We start from the raw sequence: 21,782 nt of genomic DNA on the forward strand, positions 1-21,782 counted from the left end.
AATCAAAACAAACTACAAAAAAATCACTCATCATCATTCACAAGCCATAAAAAACGACAAGCTTAAAATCTTCAAGGTCAAAAGAGCAAAGTTTGTACAATTTGAACTATGAAGCAAAAATCAACGAACAAAAACTTGCATGCGACTAAGAGAGAGGTTCGAGCCGCGGATTTCATAATAGAAACGCGCGAGAGAGAGCTGAGAGAAGTACGTGAGAGAGAGAGAGAGAGAGAGAGAGGTACGTTTTTTTTTTTTTGCCCTTCCTTCTTTCCTTTTTTTTTTTATTTTTATTCTAAACAAAAAAAAATTATTTGGGCCGAGCTCGGGCACGTGCCCAGACAGGCCGGGTGGTATCTTCGCCTATGGAAGTAAAGGTAATGTTAACATGTGCACTAAAAATACCTTCAACAACATGATTTTTGTGTATGTCCGTCAACATAGAGTTACTCAACATGCATTTTTGTGTCTGTCCGTCAACATGGAGTTAGCCTTGTCAAGTATGCTTGCCCTAAGAGAAATTTTCTTGTAGGATGCTTGGCTAGATTCATCCAATTTAGATGAGTTAGCCTTGTTGTCTAAATACAATTAAGGATTTCAAGAGTTTGCCTCTCAAGCATCACAATAAATCTAGAAAATACAAATAGAGATCGAAGGTTCTCAAACAAAATAATTAGTCAAATAATAACATAAAAATCCTAAGACTATTTAACTTTGAACTGTGAGTGGCAAGGGAACAATAGGAATGATTGAAAGTTAAGGGAGTGTGTTCTTTTGATGAATTTTAAAAGACTTTTTTTATGATTAAAAAATTATGTGGTATTTAATTAGATATTCAAGTTTTTTTTTTTAAGACAACCAAATTCGTTGGTATTTAATTGAGATTTTAATGGACTTATAAAATGTCTTTTGGTATTCAAAAATCTATGGATTTCAACGGATTCTTTCATGGAAAAGATTTTGTGATATTTTTTAGTTGAAAATACAAAGAAAATCTTCATTCAATAATCTCACCAAAATTCATGAGATTTCATGAGACTTTTTTTTTTTGTTTCAAAACACACACTGGTTGCACGCGTCAATATTTTTTTTTCTTTCTCAACAACATCGTTATAATCCATGACTTCTTTCACTATTATATATATTTTTGATTGTCTGTATGCACAATTTTTGTATTTCAATCTGTATACACAACACCATGACACTTGCAATTTACGACCAAAACACATAGCGGAAGAAACATCACAAACCGGAAAAAAACTTCTCAATTGAGATTCTAATGATTCCTTATTTTGCCCTTCTTAAAATTGAGATTTCTCAATCATTAGTTCTTGAATTCTACTTTTTTACTATTCATTGTATTCTATTTTCTTGACATTTGATTCATGGTTATATTGATTTGTTTTTCATTCACCTTTGGAATTTTTTGTTTTGTTCATATAGTGTATATTTGGATTCATTGATGAAGGTGTGTTTTTTCATTTCCCCCTGATCAGTTTTTTTTTTTTTTTTAAATTGATTCATTGATTTTATTTGTTTATGACTTTATATTGATCCCTTGATTTTTTTTAAGGAATTATTGATTGATTCATTATATTTTTAGAAGAAATTTGTATCAAATTTATTGAGCCATTTAAATCTTAAAAATTCATAAAGTACTTTGAAATCTCAAAAGTCTATGTTATAAAATCTCACAAATTCTTGTGTTTGAATCTTTATTATAAAAAATCTTTCAAAAAAGTTTTTCAAAATCTCACAAAATCAATATGATCTCATAGAGTCTTTCAAAATCTTCAAGATTTTTTTCTCCAAAATAGTCTTTTGAAATCTCAATCCAATACACACCCTAAGGGGGTGTATTGGATTGAGATTTTATGAAACAATTTTGGCAAAAAAAAGTCTTGATGATTTTATGAGATTTTGTTGGACTATATTGATTTTGTGAGATTTTAAAGACTTTTTTACAATCAAGATTTTTAACACATGATTTGAATGAATTTTGAGAGATTTTTTTCAAAAGACTTTTTTACAATCAAGATTTCATAACACTTTATATATTAGGAAACTTTTGTATATTAGGAAAATTTTAAAAGAATCAATAAATTTTAATAAAAGAAATTATATTTTTTTGCGAATCCAAAGATTTTTTAAAAAAAAACCTTACATTTTTTTTATGTATATGTTTCTTTTTTTTTGGTACATTTTTACGTATACGTTTCTTTTTTTTTTTTTTTGGGTACAATTTACGTATACGTTTCTAATCATCAATAAAAAGGTTACCACCACCACCATTGGGTACAATTTACGTATACGTTTCTAATCATCAATGTGACGAAAAAAATTTGTTTGCCGTTGTAATTAATCAAAACTTTGTAAAAAAGATGTAGAATTTGTTAAAATATTTTTTGCAAAAAAACATATTTGATAGGTAAAGAAGAAGAAGAAAACCGATATAATGATGATGAAAGTAAAAAGTCTTGAAGAGTTTGAAAAATTCTGAAGGCTTTTGGGGAGATTGTTGAAAAAATGAACAAAGAAAAGAAGAAAAAACCGGGTGCAGTGATGATGAACTGCGAAAGAAATAAAGAAGAAGAAATTTGATACAGTGATGATGAAAGTAAAAAGTTTTGGAGAGTTCAAAAAAGTCTCAGGCTTTTGGTGAGATTGTTGAAAAAGTCTGTCAAGTGTATTTTCAACTAAAAAATCTCCCAAAATCCATTCCAAATAGAATTCATCAAAATCGGTAGACTTTTGAATACCAAATAGACATTTTAAAAGTAGGGACAAATCTCAATTGAATACCAACAAATTTTATTGCCCCAAAAAAAAAATTTATTTGTCTTGATTGAATACCACAAGATTTAGTTAACTTTTTTAAAAATCTTGATTGAATACCTCAATAATTTTTTGTCATAAAAAAATATTTTAAAATCTCATGTAATCCCAATCCAATACACCCCCTTAAATCTCAAAATTGAATTAAGTGTCAAAACGACCTTGTTAGCCTTTAATTAGTAATAAAAAAGGTAAATATTAAATGCAAATTATTTCAAATACCCGCAATGAATTTCTATACACCGAACTCGACTACCTATGTCCACAACAAACTGCATTTTGGGTCCATGAGTCCGCTTCAATGCTTTAATCCAACCCATTTGGATTTTTTTTTTCTTTCTGTCCATCCCTGCCAAACACCACAACTCTCTGGTGTCAGTTTGAACTAAGTACAATTGAAGTGTAGATGAATGATTGAAAGTTAAGTCTCAACATCGAATCAAATGTCAAAACGACAATGTTAGCGTTTAGTAATAAAAAAAAGGTAAATACTAATTTCAAATACCCGCAATGAATTTCTATGAGTTCACTTTACCACTTGAATTCGGCTCACTTGAATTTTTTTCTTTAAGTTGCAGCGAGTTGGGCCGGTTTACGAGCTTTTATCCATCCCTACAAAACACCATAACTCTCTAGTGTCAATTTAAAATAAATACTGTTGAAGTGTAAACTTACAACCAAGTGATAAAAAATAATTTAGCAAACACCACAACTAAAGTAAGTGATGTTGAGTGTTTAATTTTCATCGCATCCTTTTATAAAAACCAAAAAATTATAAATTTTTTTGTCCTTTTTATAAGAAACTACGCGTTCCGTGCCTGTCTGTGTGATCCATATTTTCTATGGACAAAACTTACATGCATTTCCATACATGCATTTCTTACTTTTCCTCTCACAAAGATGTAGTTTTTTTTATTAAAAAATAATTTATTTTTTTTTTTCAAAATGTAAAAACATAAATAACCACCTCTTTGTGAGTGGAAAAGTAAGAAATGCATGTATGGAAATGCAGGTAAGTTTTGTCCATTTTCTATTATGCAAACTTATGTTGAAGATTATCCTAAATTTTTCATATATTTTTATTTTTTATGAATAATTGACTGATGGAAAACAACAAATTAAGTCACATAGAGATCCTGAGACATTTGAATTAAATGTAAAAAACTATTAAATAAAAATGTGGATATATTATCAGATGAACAATTTTGCATTACTAAAGACAGTTAGTATCTTAGGAATTCTATATTGTAGTGGTAAAATATTAAATATTGTTCTGGGCCGAGCATAGACGCTCGAGCATCAGAGGGTGTCGAACAAATACGTCTCGAGCAAGCCTACCGTGAAGAGCCCGCAAGACGTGCTCGACCTTCCAACGGTCTAATACTCTTACGTATCGTAACGGCCGTAAACCGGAATGATGAGCATTTACTGCACATCAAAGCCTCCAAGCCGTTTTCCGGCAGCCACTTGATGGCCATTAATGCCATCAAGGGTCTTGGCCCAGCGCAGGGGGCTATATATGTGTGACTCCACTTCATTTGCAAGGTACGCATTATTTTAGCCAAGAAAACCTTACACACAAACTGACTTGAGCGTCGGAGTGCTTGCAGGTACACAACCCCCCTCCGCTTCAACAGGGGTCTCAAACGCTCTCAACCACCGCAAACGCCGGCGAAGTCGCATCATTCTGGTCAACACGATCAGTGGCGCCGTCTGTAGGAAAAAATAGTTTCCCTGTTTATTCAAACCAAAAACTAAAAAACTTCCTTAAAACAACCACTTTGCGATCAATGGCTGGCGGAAACAACCACCAAATCCCGGAGCACGTGGCGGAGAACAACGGTCAACCAATGGACTACCCGCCGTACCACCCGCAGGACGGTCAGTTCGCCTCCGTAACGGAAGATGGCCAAGAGGGGCAAAACGTGCACGACGAGCCCTACAACCCAGAAGAACCGCAGATCCTTGTGGCTACCCCGCCACAGGGCGTTCCCATGCAGGATATGATGGCTGCGCTGGTCAACGCAATCAACCGCCAGTCGGACTTATTACTGCAGCAGAACCAGCGATTCGAGCAGCAAAACCAAAGGCTCGAATCCCAAAGCCGTCGAATCGACGCAATTGCTGAATCGAGGATGACGGTGCAAGCCCGCCGAGCACACCGTTCACCCACACCTGCGAGGAGCAGAACCTTCTCCAGGTCACGCTCACCATCTCGCCGAAGAAGCGAGAGGAGGATGAGTCCAAGGAGAAACGAGGACATATCTCGAAACTCCACCCCACCGAGGAGGCACTCCCCGAGAAGGGACAATCCTCCTCGCCACCAAAGACACCGATCCTCGGAGGAAAGGGACAGCCACCAAGGCCCCCTCTCCCGAAGGATCCGGGAACTCCCTCTACCGGTCGGTCTCGAGAAACCACCGGCAATGGATACCTACGATGGCTCGACAGATCCAGACGAGCACATCGAGAATCTGGAGGCTCTCCTCGAGTACAAAAATGTACGAGGCTCTATCAAGTGTAAGCTCTTTCCCACGACTCTGAGGAAAGGCGCTATGGCTTGGTATAAGAGCTTGGCGCCGAGATCCGTAGATTCCTGGTCGGACCTCTGCGCCCGTTTCCGGGCCCATTTCACATCTTCGAGGCGCCATCCCAAAACGGAAGCGACACTCGAAGCCATCATTCAAGGCGAGACGGAGCCCCTCAGATCCTATCTCGAACGGTTCAACAAAGCAGCCGTAGAAGTAAAGGTCGAGGAGAGCATGAAGCTGTATCTCCTCGACAGGGGACTACATCGGGACAGCGACTTTGCTAAAGCTGTCGGTATCGAAGAGCCGAAGACGTTGGATGCATTCTTCGAAAAGGCAAAGAAGTACATCGCCTACGAGGAGAAACAGAGGGCCATAGATCTAAGGAGGCCGTAATTCCAGTAGAAACCGGAGCATCCTCCTTCCGAACGGAAGTACCCCTCGAAGGGGAAGACAACCACGAAATGCTCAGAGAGGAGCTCGACCTCTTAGAGGAACTCCGAGATGGCGCAGCCCTCCGAGAAGCTACTTTGAAACAAAAAATAGCAAAACGAGATGATAAAAAGGTCATCAAGCGAGAATTCGACGTTGGGACACTAGTACTCCGACGTAACCAAAAGGATTCCCGCGAGGGTAAACTCGCGGCAAATTGGGAAGGACCTTATCGTGTCCGAGCCAAAACTGAAAACGGCGCTTATTATTTAGAAGATCTTTACGGAAAAGAAATTCCTCGACCTTGGAATGCCGAAAAGCTCAAACAATACTACAGTTGAGGGAAGCTCAAAGCCATCCCTCGACGAAGGCTGTGTCTTCGCCCATGAGAAGCACGCCTATACAACGGAGGAGTGCTTAGGTACGGGCATGAATCTTAAAATATAAAACAAAGTCGAGACTCGAGACATTAGGAGCTCGATGATGTTGGCGAGGAAAAGTTCTAGACCACGGAACACCATCGTCGTAGTACACGCCTGGTAGAACCCCAGCTCGCGATGGGATGTTCACACCCCGAGGAGGAAAGCTTAACAACAGCCCCTCTCCTCGTTACTAGTTTGGATAAACATCTTCAAACACTTAGAATGGTTCCCCGCACCTTCTAAGCTCGGCATCGATGATACCAGCTATCATAACGATGACCACCGTCCAAATACACACTAGCGCGAAGGCACAAATAGCTCGGCGTATAGAATATTTGGAAAATTGCTTAAGTTAAAGTTACAAGCAAACAGTCAAGGCTAGAAACAAAAACGTCGCACAAAAATCGCCGCATAAAACCTAATTCTAAGTGCGAAGATAAAGGTAAAAGGGCGAGCGAATAAATAAAAGTGCAAGGAAGAAAAACACGGCGAGCAAGCTCGAGATAATTATGTTCGACAAAACCGAAAGATCTCCTAAGACACGAGATGAATCGTTCAAGCTTCAAAGTTATTATCCTCATCAATGAGCATAACAACTTGGGGGGCTCCTATTCTGGGCCGAGCATAGACGCTCGAGCATCAGAGGGTGTCGAACGAATACGTCTCGAGCAAGCCTACCGTGAAGAGCCCGCAAGACGTGCTCGACCTTCCAACGGTCTAATACTCTTACGTATCGTAACGGCCGTAAACCGGAATGATGAACATTTACTGCACATCAAGGCCTCCAAGCCGTTTTCCGGCAGCCACTTGATGGCCATTAATGCCATCAAGGGTCTTGGCCCAGCGCTGGGGGCTATATATGTGTGACTCCACTTCATTTGCAAGGTACGCATTATTTTAGCCAAGAAAACCTTACACACAAACTGACTTGAGCGTCGGAGTGCCTGCAGGTACACAATCCCCCTTCGCTTCAACAGGGGTCTCAAACGCTCTCAACCACCGCAAACGCCGGCGAAGTCGCATCATTCTGGTCAACACGATCAAATATGTATCCTTTTTTTTGTTCATTTGATAATCAGAGCATTTGATCAAATATAATAAGAACGCATAGATTGTAGGAAATAAAAAGGAGAAGAATAGAGATAGACAAACTACTAAACTTATACATGCAGTTTTTCTTTTGCAACTGATTCCCTTTTTGCTTGATTAACTGTGCAACTTACGATATAACAAACACCACATTAGTCCCGTGTGTTTCATTTGCAATGAACCACCCTGTTAGTTCCATTCGTAATGAACAATCGGTGTTCAACACTTGCAACGATTTCTTCTTGAATCACAATATTTCCTTCAAAATAAAGCACCCATAAAATTTGTGCATCTTCTTCTTCTATGACATGTTCATTAGGTTATAATCCCTGCATCCATCGAAAAATATGGGTAATATATAATCATCTAAAATGAGAATGACAAAATAACAAAGATAGAATGTAGTTGGAAAAGAAGAATGTATGAATTAATAGTAAATGAAATCGGACAAAAAGGAACCAATTAAAATAAAAAAGCAAGGAGAGAATGAGTAGCAATTGTTACTACTTTCTATACATCTACACCATTATAGGACACAGTAGTCTCATTTCAAATTTAGTCTCTTGTACTCTCTCTCACATGAGAACCGAATGGGTTAAAGGAAAAATTGAAGGTATGTGTGAGAGAACAAATTTGAAGAAACAGGGTGCAGTTACATATCTTTATATGTAAACCATAAAGGGTAGTTTTAAAATAAATAGGATACTTCTTTTTGGTGTGGATTTTATTTATTTTCAACTTTACCCTCTTATACATGGGTGGTTGATTCAAGGAATTGATAACTAACTCATTTTTTTGTGTGGATTTTTATTTTCCAATTTTACTCTTCAATAATATTGGAACTAACATCACACTACATGTTAACACTACTTTGCTGAGAAGATTATTTGGTTATTATATATTTCATTTTTGTCTTTTAAAACAAATATATTCCAAGTACATAAATAAATATTAAAACTTTAAAAGTAATACTCCATTAACAACCTAATCACTAGGCTTATGCTAATATAAAACACTAGGTTTACGCTAATCTAAAACCACGACTCTTACAACTACGATCTCAGCTCTAACTAGAGATGTCAAGCAACCATCCCCAACTTATTCTTGGCCTAGATGTCAACCTAATTCTATTGTTTTTAATGTTGATGGGAGGTGATGTTAAGTTTAGTGTTGATAAGAGATCATAATGGAAATTTCACTACAGGTTAGATAATTACTTTTTTACATGGCCTTCGAATACAAGTTTCTACTTGCTAGTGTGCAAGTGCAAGTGTGCAACTAACTTATGTTTATTTTCATTGTAAGAAAGAAAAAAAGAAAAAAAAAACTTATGTTTATTTTCATATTTTTTAAAATGAGATTATTACTATTCAGCAACATCTCTTGGCACAAAAGTAGATGATACATTAATGTTGGAGAACCTTATGATTGAATTGAACTTTGTTCAAATATTCAACGAATTGTACCAACATAATGTGGTACAAGTGGTAGATACTTAAGTTCCTGGACCATTTCGATTCCCGGCCGATGCGTATGAAAAAACATTTGTTGGAAGAGGTTAACCCCTTAAATGGATTTCAATTACCTCGAAAAAATTAGTCTGCTCAGTTGCTCGCGAAAGATATCTTTAGCTTACCAAAAAAATAATATTTCAAAATTCCATAAAGTGTTTGGTTTTTCTTTTTTGTTTTTTCTCAGTAACATTTTTTTTCCCGAATAAACCATCAAATTAGTCTATAACTTTGTAAAACACTCTCAAATAGATCTTTTAACTTTATGAATATTTTAAAAAGACCCCCTATCATAAAATTTAGTCTCTATAGACTTTTTTGAAATACTCATTCTTTGATAATGTTTTCTAAAGTTGTGTTGTGATTTACTAAAAAGATAAATGTTGCTCTTAAAGATGATGGGTACAATTAAGAAAAACAGTGATGCAAAAAGCAACCCCTAACTGGGCCTTAACGAAAAAAATTGACCCGACCCAACAAAAATGGGTTTTTCTTTCTCTTTCCTGTTGTAATAAAAGGCGAAACTGAAGCTTTCAAAACCCTAATTGAAGCTACCGCAGGTAATTGAACCCTAATTTTCTCTCCTCTCTTCTCTTCATTCTTTCAATCCATTTAGTATCGATTCGATGCTTTGAACATTAATCTTACTTTGATTGAATTTTTCAACAATGGTAATTGGTTTCACGGTTTTCGAATTGTGAATAATTTTTTGTTATTGTGTTTGATTGATTCAGGAAAATGGCTCCGAAGCAACCAAGTACGGGTCTTTTTGTTGGATTGAACAAAGGTCATATTGTTACCAAGAAGGAATTGGCTCCAAAGCCCTCTAATCGTAAAGGGGTAAGTAAGATTGTTAATTTTAGGGTTCGCAGATTAGTTAAGAATTTTCATGGTTTAGATTTTACTTTTGTTTTTGGAATTTTGAATTATATGAGAATTTGTTTGATGTATAGTTTTAAGTTTGTTGGATTTGTTATTAGAGATTGAATGAATTCATTTTTGTTTACAATGCAATTGATTTGTATGAAAAATGAACAACAGCAGTAAAAGATTTGAGAGTTAGTTATGTGATTTGATGTGAGTTGAGTTGTAGAATGCAAAACCACTGTTTTACAAGAATTTTGATTTTGGACTCTTTTGTTTTGTTTTGTACAGAGAACATTTTGTTATAAATTTTAGAATGATTTTCATAATGTTAAACAGCATTGCTATCTGTCACAAAAATGGTTTGAAATGCTACCCCAATAAGCAATGTTATTGATGGTGGAGAGCCGACATACTGTCTGACATATGTCGTCGCCATCCTTCACATAATGGCTATGTTGGTTTTTAAAAAAATGTGCAGCCATGGCTGATGTATGACAACACTGCTAATAAGTCTATTTAAGTTGCTGTTATATGACAATTTACAAGCTTTTTGTTTATTCCCAAAAAAATTGTGTTAATTTTCCTATTTATAAAATGTCGTTTGTATTGCTACTATAGTGCTATTTAATATATGGCTGGAGCTAAAATAAGCTTAATGGTTGGTGATTTGAATAAACATCTGTGCTATAATGTCTTAATTGATGCTTATTGAAAGATATAAAATACAGTAAAGAAGGAAATTTTCAAAAGGGACTATCAAGAGTGATTTGATTTTGATATTTTGGGTTTTCTTATCTTTGATATTGTCTATTATCCTAATAAGCATGTTGTTGTGGACAGAAAACAAGCAAGCGTGTGCACTTTGTAAAGAACCTCATTCGTGAGGTTGCTGGCTTTGCACCTTATGAAAAGCGTATCACTGAATTGCTGAAGGTTGGAAAGGATAAGAGGGCACTGAAAGTGGCCAAAAGAAAGCTTGGAACCCATAAACGCGCAAAGAAGAAGCGTGAGGAGATGTCCAACGTTCTCCGAAAGATGAGGTTTGTCTTCATTCTGTGTTTATACATGATAAGTGTTTTATTATTATGCTTATTGTTTCTTCATGAAAATTGAGTTCTTATGCGCTATCTTTTAATCGTGTGCAGGGCTGGTGGAGCAGGTGACAAGAAGAAATAAGCATTTGTTTATTTCATTCAAAGTTAACCGGATGTACCAATGTTTTTTGAAAGACAAGTTGTTTCAGTTTTGTTTGGTTAAACTATGTAGTGTGCTTTTACTTCTAGAGATATTTTGTTTTGACTGTATGATTTATGGAAAGTGCTATTGGATTATTCTGTGTTATACTAGAAGTAACATAAAATCCTTTTGAATCAAATGTTTCTTCTGCATAGTTAACAAATTATTTTCCTTTGCATGCAACCCTTAACATGTTGTCTGTACTAATGGAACACAACGTTTTTTAGAATTCTTAATTAATACAAATTGATCTACAAAGTGTTTGGTTAGAATAGGGTTGGAAAGTATTTTGATTCAATTTTATGAATGTTTTAGTCTAGTTTTTAAAACCAAAAAGTTCTGATTAGTATTATAGTTTTTGTCTATTAAAATTGTCAAATGTATTTTCTATTTGGAAAATGCTATACATTGAGAATAGACAACTCTACAATTAGGATAATGCTGGATGTTATCGAAGAATAACAGTTACTTATTTTCAATTCCAAACCATTCATGTATTCTCTCAAATGGCAATTTAATAAATTCACATATAATTGCCAGACATTTCATTTGTCACTACTCTGCGATTTCCGTCACACAGTGTAGTCCATTCATGTATTTTCTAACTCCTTAAAAATTGTACAGGTGTGCATTGTTAGTTTTCATGAGTGAAATTGGTCGTACTATATAGCATTATCCTTTACAATTTTCCTCCCATGTTTTCTGTCATAAGGAGTGTTGAAAATATGACTACTAATTAAAAAGCCACATGTGATTCAGGTGATGCATATAGCAATACTCATTTTGTGCATTTTCCCTTTTTCATTTATTTATCCACCACATTTTAGTCTACCATATTTGTCAAAGCATATCACTTTCTTCTACGCTGCTGTGCTGCCCAACATTCTTTGTTGTTGTCACACCCTAACATACTATAGTGTTGTCATTGCTACTGTTAAAAGCGATGTTACCGATTCCCATGCTGACACATCGAATTTTTCTCTCCTCCTCCCCCCCCACACCCAACCCCACGATGTTTCTCTTATATCCCCAAAATTCCATTTTTATCCCTAAGCCTAAAATTTGGAAAATACAATCTGAATTTTTCAAACTTTGGAAAAAAGTTTCCGCTCACTTGGCTTCTTCTTCACACGTAGCTATAACACTGGTTTAGTTCTAAAAACATTTTCCGAAATTTGTGTTGAAATATTCAAAAAAACCCATTCTGAAGTTTTTGTTACCTGCAATATTTTGCAGGTTTTGTAAGTTGACTGCATTGTTTATGTCAGTTTTGTGTTGTTGATATGTGTTGTCCATTTTTTTTTTGTAGTTATGGTTGACAAATTTAAACCTCCCGACGATTTGAAAGCGATAGTGGTTGCTAAACCCCAAATTGACATTATGGATGGTGATTCGATGTCTTACAATTCTCAACTCCCAACGATAGTTTTCTATACAAATCGTCAATTTGTGACTGATAAATAAAACATGTAAGCTGATTGATTGTGTTCGCAGCGAAGCTGCAAAGTTACGATTTGTCGTTGTAATTGTGAAATTTGACTACAGTGTTGATAGGAGAAAGCAATTTTTTGTGTTGGGTTGCGAAAGGGTAGTGTGTACAAACCAACCAACAAGATGTAAAAATATGAAGAGACGGAAACGAGAAAATGTGAATGTCCATTTAGGCTCCTTGGTTATTTTCATGTATCACCAGAATGACATCTTACGGTTGTGTCCGGCATACAATCCCATGTGTTGGACAAAGAGTTAAAAGGTCATCTGGTTACAGAGCATTTGAAACCAGAAGAGAAGGAGTTAGTTGCTGAAATGACATTGAAAGAGAGAAATATAGACAATGTGACTCCAATTAAGCAAGTGTACAATGCGCGTCATAGATTCAAACTTGCCACTAGGACGTCAAGGATTGAGATGCAACAACTGCAAAAACGTCTTGAGGATAACAAGTATGTTAACAAATTTAGAACGGTTGGTGAGTCTACAACTATTCAGAATATTTTCTTTTCACTTCCTAAATTTGTGAACTTGTTAAACACATTTCCTACTGTTTTATTGATGGATTCCACATACAAAACCAACAGTTACAGTATGTCATTGCTTCAGATAGTCGGTGTCACGTCGACCGAGAAGACATATTCTGTTGGGTTTGCTTTTCTCAACTTTAGTTGGGCTCTAGAAATTTGTCATAGTCTTTTTAGGAGTGAAGACATCACTCTGAAGGTGATTGTGACTGACAGGAATTCTGCACTGATGAATGTTGCTGCTGGAGTATTTCCAAACTCAGTTGTGTTGGTTTGTCGTTATCATATTATAAAAAATGTGAAAGCTAAGCGCAAGTGCTATTGCACAATAAAAGATGCAGAAAATGTGAAGCAGTCAGCCGTGTAGGATATCGTGATGAATTCTTTTAAGGATGTGTCGGAATCACCCACTATGAGCAATATGTTGATGTTGTTTTATAGTTTAGGAAGGTATGTCAGATGTGGCCACGATTTCTAAATTATGTCCAAATCACCGTTTTAGAAATTGATAAAGAGAAAATTGTAAATATTTGGACAAACTGTGTTATGCATATTGGCAATACTACCATAAATAGAGTTGAATCTTCACACAGTGTCTTGAAAAAATACTTGTTAGATGGTCACAATGATTTGACCATGGGTTAAGGTGTGGTCCATAAAACGTTGATTAATACAGCTACAAACATCTTTTGGTAAGAGCTTACCTATTGCATAACACATATACAAGTCAAATTATTTGTACTATAAATTGTCGTTTGACATTTCTAGAAAGGCCTTGGATTTTATTTACCATGAAGCAAAAAGAGTTGAGGAATTTGGTACGGATATCAAAAAGTGTGGTTGTGTAATGAGAAAAATGTTTGGCTTGTCATGTGCATGTGTGATTGCTGAGAAGATTCACAACAAGCAAGCTATTAAGCTAGATGAGGTGAACAATCAATGGAAGAAGTTAGCTTTCGATGAGGGCGAAGGTGGTGAAGACGAATGTGATGATTATTCGTGTTTGGCGGAGTGGAAAACAATTTAAGTTCATTTATTGTAAATAATATTGTTAAAATTAATATTGAATATTTCTTGAATCTAATGTTTAAAAGTTAATTATGTTTTTTTACTTTTGATTTAGAAATTTAAATGTTACATAATTTAATTACAGAAATGAAGAAAACACAAGTAATATTAGATAAATAACACAATGTTATAAACAATTTCTAAGCATGAACAATAATATGGAAGAATAGATGAAGGAGAGAAAGAGAAGAGAGAATAGACTATTGTATTATTCTATTCAAGGTGTGTATTACATTGTAATAAAGAGGTCCTATTTATAGGACACAATTAGGGGACAAGAAAACCTACACAATAATGGACATTCATTACATATTATTCATAACACTCCCCCTTGAATGTCCATGAAGGATATTCTTTCTCTAAAAAAAACCCTAGTGAAGGAAAAAGAGTACATCATCATTTGTGTGTGAACTGCCTCATTAAAAACCTTACAAGGAAAACCCAGTGGGACAAAACCACAGTGAAGGGAAAAAGAGTGCAGAACATATTTATATCTCCCCCTCATAAAGACAATTATTATACATGAGATGAAAAATCAAATAATCTTATGTACTAGCTGCGCCAAAGTTTTACTAAAAGTTGACTCTGTAGAAAAATCTGTTATATCTTCTTTATTATACTCTTCTCTAAATTAGCACTGCGTCTGATATTATCTTCATGTTGAGTTGTTGCAGGAACCATCATTTTGTAATAAAACAACGAATTTCTTGTATGTGTTGAATTACAATCCTCAACAAAAACATCTTCTGCTTGATGTAGTGCTAAAATCTTCACATGATTGGATGATATTGTTGTTTCTTTAAAGTATAAATAATTCTATGTTTTGCTTTACTTCAATATTTGGGTTGGATGAATAGGCAAAAATAAAATACTACGAAATTATAGCAAATATATTAGTGAGCTTAATTGAATTAAGATATGGTACTTCAGGACCAATTCAAATTGTGCATCATTTTCTTGAGGCATGACACATCAAATGACATTGCAACCATTTTTAGTATACAACAAATTAGATTTGTCAATGTCAAACTGTTTTAACACTTTTGCTATATAATCTTATTTAAATTATAAATTTAAATGAGAATATCTCATAAGCTCTTCGGGATCATCATTATCAAGTGAGCCAGTAAAATACGTTAAAACACATATTTCACATGAATTGAGTATTTCAGATGCTACTCAACTTAATTAATTTTTGAATTCACTTCAGGTGAATATGCTTCTTGAAAATCAATGATTGACATTTATCAATATACTTGAATAACAATTCAAACTCTAAACATTTTGTTTTTATTATTTTTTTCTTGAAAACTTATTCATATCGATTTATCTCCATCTGCGGATGAAATGGACTACTGGTCCAAAAACATTTCGCTTTGCAAAGCTAGTTTAATTTTGTATCAATTGTGTCTATCTTATTTAGTCAATCATTTCATTGTCTATAATCCTTAATAGACTTTGATTTATGATCCTCATTGTCATTTATCACATATATAGCGCTTTATTATGTGCAAAAATATTGTCAACGTTGACTTCATCTCGGTTCCATCGTATTCCATTCATGACATAGTTTGTCGAGATCTCTATATTTTCGTAAATTACAGGTACCTGATAAGTTCTTCTGGAACTGGAAAATTAATTATGTCAAATACTATTTTCATATCCTCACTCGGGTCATCTTTGTTTTTAGCTCATTTTCTTATTTGAGGATTTTTATCTTTGGAACCGATTTGCTTACCATGCTTCACGCGTGGTTAGGAATCATTTGCAATATTAGATTGTCCAACAGGGACATTCATTTTTATTGGAGCATTAGCAGCTGTTGATTGATTTCATAAACTTTGCAAATGAGTTATCTTTTGAACTTCTGGTTCATATTGATTTCTAAGAGGATCAAAATAACAATTATTAATTTATTTCAAAACATTTCAATTGAACTTCTAGTTCATATTTTTAGCTGCTTATTATCTTCCCCTAATATTGGGAAAACTAATTCACCAATTGATAATCAGCCCATAAGTAAAAAAATCTCCAATTATTGGCTCACTTTGGAAATTCATATAAAAATTATTTTCCCAATATTCTTTTACTACCCATTTAAATGCATTATATTGGAGCAATTGAGACGTACCCAACACATCCAAAAATGTTTATATGGGAAAATAGGTTTATAAACTAAAATTCAAATAAATTAGGGGAGAGCTTATGTATATAATAATTTGTTGGCATGATGCTATTCAATATCTCAACATACATGTTTGAGTGTTCCCAACTATAACTTAGAATGAATCTTCAGGTCCATTATTTTTGTTTGTATGAACATATTTCACAAGATGTTTGGTATAAATTTCAATTAACATATGATATTTATCAAATATTTTCTAGAATAATATATATAAAACGATCTCTTAAAAATAATCTCACAAACTTCTGGTTGTGAGTTTATAACAAACATACATGTGACCATTTAGTTGATGCATCAATTAAAATTTTAGGAATCTAATCGGTCCACATGATCGGTGTATTGATTTACAAATATCACCTTATATATATTCTAAAAAATAAAAGATGCTCATTTACTTAATTTATCAACTTCCTTCGGGAACTAGTAACACATAAAAATTATTAGATTGAAGAAACTTCAGGCCCTTCAATTCATATAAAATTATTTTATATTTCACATCATAATAGATTCGGGATGACCCATCCGATCTTGCCAATTACAAACTTAATATAATTTAAATTGTAAACTTCTGGTTTACTTAAACATGTGCTTAAGTTGCACTAATATCATAAGTACACCACAAACTAGAGATAAAAGTTGATAATATGTCTCGTAATATAAGAGATAAAATATCTCCGTCGTTTCTTGTTTCAATATGATATTCATTTATGTGAATATCCTTCGGTAACAAATTTCTTTAAGACTTAAAATATAAAATACATTAGCAAAGTGCAACTTTGTTTCTCGATATAACAATGCATTGACTCTTCTGGAGTCTTCAATAATTTTCGTACTACCGAATATAAAATTTAATTTTTCATGAATAGTAGTATCGATGAATATTTTCAAGCTAAACAAATATGTTTCTACAAAAAATCTTTTCGGTGGAACACAATAAAAAATAGTAATAATTTATTTGTATGAGAATTAAAAGAGTAAAAATAAAGTATAACAAATTTTTTTTTATGTGGATTTCAGTAGAATTAGAAATTAAAATATAGTAACAATTAAAAGATTTTAAAATTAAAATCAATCAATTGATTTAAATATGTAACCGGAATAATTAAAATCAGTTTATATTTACAAACTGTAACCGAATTATAATTATAAGTAATTAAGAAAATAATTGTATTCAAAGCTTAAGAAAACATAATCACCATAAAATAAATTCAAAGTTTAATGTATAAAAAGCTAAATGTAACTTTTTTTCTTAGGCATATATTTCATAGGGAATAATAATCGTCTACCTCATAGTAAAATATAAAATAGATAGATAGAGATCTTACTAAGTTGTACATCGAGAAATAAAGTCGAATTATCATGTAAAAAGTTTCACATTTCAATTGATAATTATTGAAATTGTACCAATCTAAAATATGATTAATCAAATTTTTTTTTTTTGAAATTATTTTCATAAGTTTGCTACTTCAGGAGCATATTCAAGAGACATACATAATTGTTCTTTTAATTTTGGTCCAATTTATACTAAGATCAAATAGATCATATGGACTTTAATCATGTTGTAAACAAAAATTAGTTCTTCAGGAACTCAACAACAAATCTCTATTCAGAATGGCTAGAGAAAAACACAATTTTACAATCTTTCATAATATTGGTTAAGAAAATCCATATTCTTTGAGCAATCCATCAAAGATGCGCTAATATTAAAGCTTTAGCTTTTCAAGAACTATATCACAAGTGATTTTCATATAATGATCATAATAATCTTCATAATTTCTTCAAGAAAATTTTATTCTTTGAGCAATCATTCAAAGATGCTTCAATATTAAGGTTTTCCCTTTTTATTCTTTAATTAGTTCTTCGGGAACTAGCTAATATCACATATATTTTCATTAGTTTTGCTAATTTGTCTACTTTTCCTTTTTTTTTCTTTCAATTCTAGCGAGAAACCGAGCTTTTAAAATTAACACGGCCATGACTATTACCTCAACGATGGCCACAATTTTGTCCATGGTAATCGTGTGTTGCTACATTCACTTCTGGGAATGGAGTAACATCAATGGGTTGGACTTCATTCACTTCTGGGAATGATTTTTCATTCATTTATCATTGATATATACTATCATCAAATAATAAAATTAAGCAAATACTTAGATAAGCATAATAAACATAGTCAAATAAAAAAAATTAATTCCAATTATTTTTTATTAATACTAATGTAATGTAACGTACTGAAAATTTATAATGCAAATTAAATAGTAACTTAATAATAATTATAATGTAACCTATGTTATGAATAAGATTAATTAGTAACTTATTGAAAAAATAAAAATAAATTGGCATATAACGTATTGATAACAAAATTGGCATATGATATACATTTTTTATGTTTTGTACAATATAGAAATAAATAAATAAATCCATTGAAAATTGTAAATTGCCAAAATTTTATAAAAATTGGTAAAACTATCCTTTAGGGATGCATATGTATATTGAATTCTTTTGGAATTCTTAAGAAATAATTTGATTTTTCTTTTAAGTTCTTCAGGAACTATATAATATTGTTATAATGTAAGAATAATCCTTTATGCAATCCTCATAAGAATAATCCATATTCTTCGTTATATTATAATATATCTAATTGTACAATCCTTCAAAGATGTATCTGTAATGAATTCTTCAGGAATTCGTGGGTAATACAAATTTATTTTAAAATTGTTTAAGAACTGTATAACGGATCAAATATATATTCAATCAGTTATTTATCCAATCCTTCAGGGATTGATGTTCATTTTACTTATATCTATGAATCTTCAGGATTCATATTTTAAAATTTCGTCATACTATGAATCTTCAGGATTCATATTTTAAAATTTATCACACCATGAATCTTCAGGATTCATATTTTAAAATTTCATCATAATATGAATCTTCAGGATTCATATTTTAAAATTTTATCACACTATGAATCTTCAGGATTCATATTTCAAAAATTTAACCACGATACTTCTGGATCGAAGGTTTGTGAATCAATATAAAAAAAACAAGAAGACAAAAAATTATCTGAAAGAATAGAATAAAAAAAATCATACATAAAATAAAATTGTCACTTCCCTTTGTTGCTATATCTTTCTTGAAAGGAGAGAGACTATCGTGCTGATAACGTGTTATAAACAATTTCTAAGCATGAACAATAATATGGAAGAATAGATGAAGGAGAGAAAGAGAAGAGAGAATAGACTATTGTATTATTCTATTCAAGGTGTGTATTACATTGTAACAAAGAGGTCCTATTTATAGGACACAATTAGGGGACAAGAAAACCTACATAATAATGGACATTCATTACATATTATTCATAACACACAATTTGTTTTCTCTCATTTTCATGTGTTAAATATGACTCTTGAAGTCATACATATTAAATACAAAAACACAACTGGCCGATTACATGCATGACACCACCAATCAATTATGAAGTTTAAATTAAAAAAATTAAATTTTAATATTAATAAATCATACACAATTCTTTCATTTTCATGTATTAAATATGACTCTTGTAGTCATGCATATCAATCACCAAAAATACCCACAACCAGTTATTACATGCATAACACCATAAATATATTAGAATTCATTTTCTCCTTAATTTTTCATGTAATACTACGGCATCATTATTTTTTTTATCTCTTATTTATTTTCAGATTTTTATTTTTTCTTTCCTTTCATCTTTCTTGCATACATTAATAAAAATAAAAGATAATTTTGCATATTTACAGAATACATCGCTACTTGAAAAACAAAAATATATATTATCTTCTAACTATTTACAATACTATTAAAATAAATTTATGTTCGTCCAATATTTACATAAGTTGTTCATCTTGAACCTTGCTCAAGGCCCACCATTGTTTACGGGTATTATATAATTTTATCCATAGCCATGGCTAGTGTGCGTATGAATTTTTTATTATCCCTAAATTATTTATCTTAATTAACTTTATATATATAATGAAATATTTTCTATGGTTGTATGTCTCATTTTATTCATTCTAAACATTTACTATTTTAGCTTCAATAAACAAAAGCTATTTATCTATACCTATATATAAAGATGATACAAAAATCTTTTATTAACATACTCACCATAACATAAGGCATGTTTTTTTTTACATAAATTTACATAATAGACACAGACAGGCGCGCTGTCTGACCGCTAGTAACAAATAATTTTGTTAAAAAAAAAGTATAACAAATTTTTATAAATCTAATCCGGGCAATGCGGAAAATATGCTAGTAAATAAAACTAAATATTGTTAAGCTCAAGGATTGAAGGAGGGTTTATGGCATTTAACTTTACCCTTTGTAAATTCAACTAAATTAATATTTGAAATTTAATTATCGTATTATATATTTATAATCAAATGGAGAAAAAAAATTCGTCCTTTTTTAGGCCAAAAATTTGGGGCCTTACTTTGGTCGCTTGGCCATTGGCCAACCCTAACTATTTCCCCGAATAGTCAACACAACATTATAGTAGAAAATATTCACATTACAGTATAGTACTATTACTATGCGATACACTTAAATAGTATATAAACTCTACAATATTCTAACTCACTACTATTTTTCCGAATAGTTAACACAATATTATAGAGTAAAAGAGAGATCTGCATTAAAACATTTCCACCATATGCAATCTATGCATGTAATTCATGAATCAAATGAGTTTGTTGCCGAAGTTGAGCATTGAGTTGTTAAACTTCAGCTTGGTGTCCAACTTCAGCTGCAACATTTTCATCTTGAAGCTCCACTATGTTGTGTTGAAGTTATATGATCACTGTTGATGAATATATGTTTGGAGTCCATTGATTTGGTATTGCATTTGTATACATTCCATGTCCTTCTCTAAGACTAATGGTATTGCATTTGTATACATTCGTAAAAGAGCCGGTTCAAAATTTACAACATAAAAATATCTTTTTTTTTTGTTTTTTTTTTAAATGGCAAATTATTAGTTATTAGTATATTAAAATGTTATTTTAGTTTTTCTTTTTGTCGGGACTTGAATCTAGGACTTCTAACTCCTTAACATTTAGTTCAACTAGCTTAACCAGTTAAGCTACAACATAAAAATATCTGATTCATGTCAGTGTCAGTTTAGAATTTAGATAACTTACTGAAAAGCAATTATGGAGACGGAAATATTAAAATATATATATATATATATTTGTGTATAATTAAGAGTTTTTCTTTTCAACTTTAACTTCTACAAAAACATTTGTGAACTCATGAGGGACTTTTACAAGTGAAGAACCACAAACTTATTTTAATTGAAAAGCTATCACAAATAATAAGCACTTATGTATAAACTATTTTTATAACAAAAGATAAGTAATGTTATTGTTTTCCTATAAGTTTTTCTTTTTCATAAGCTATATGAGAGTTTATGAAAATGAGTTGAAAACAACTTATCAACACGTCATAAACTGTTATCATAATTTCTCCCTAACAGTCTCACAAATGGCACTAGATGATGTTTTCTCTTTAGGCTCTCATGGTTCTTTTTCCTTCTGGAATTTACTTTTTTGCCC

At 32.6% G+C, this 21,782-nt stretch overlaps 1 protein-coding gene across 1 annotated transcript; it reads left to right on the plus strand.

Annotated features, from left to right (window-relative positions):
• The first annotated feature begins 9,497 nt into the window (after positions 1–9,497).
• On the plus strand, positions 9,498–11,056 carry LOC123911138 (60S ribosomal protein L36-3-like). Its single transcript, XM_045962497.1, has 3 exons — positions 9,498–9,654; positions 10,522–10,721; positions 10,827–11,056. The coding sequence occupies exons 1-3, from the start codon at positions 9,553–9,555 to the stop codon at positions 10,855–10,857; spliced, it is 333 nt and encodes a 110-aa protein (XP_045818453.1). The 5' UTR covers positions 9,498–9,552; the 3' UTR covers positions 10,858–11,056.
• Positions 11,057–21,782: the final 10,726 nt, after the last annotated feature.

The sequence above is a fragment of the Trifolium pratense genome, linkage group LG2 (genome assembly GCF_020283565.1).
Source record: "Trifolium pratense cultivar HEN17-A07 linkage group LG2, ARS_RC_1.1, whole genome shotgun sequence".
Lineage (NCBI taxonomy): Eukaryota > Viridiplantae > Streptophyta > Magnoliopsida > Fabales > Fabaceae > Trifolium > Trifolium pratense.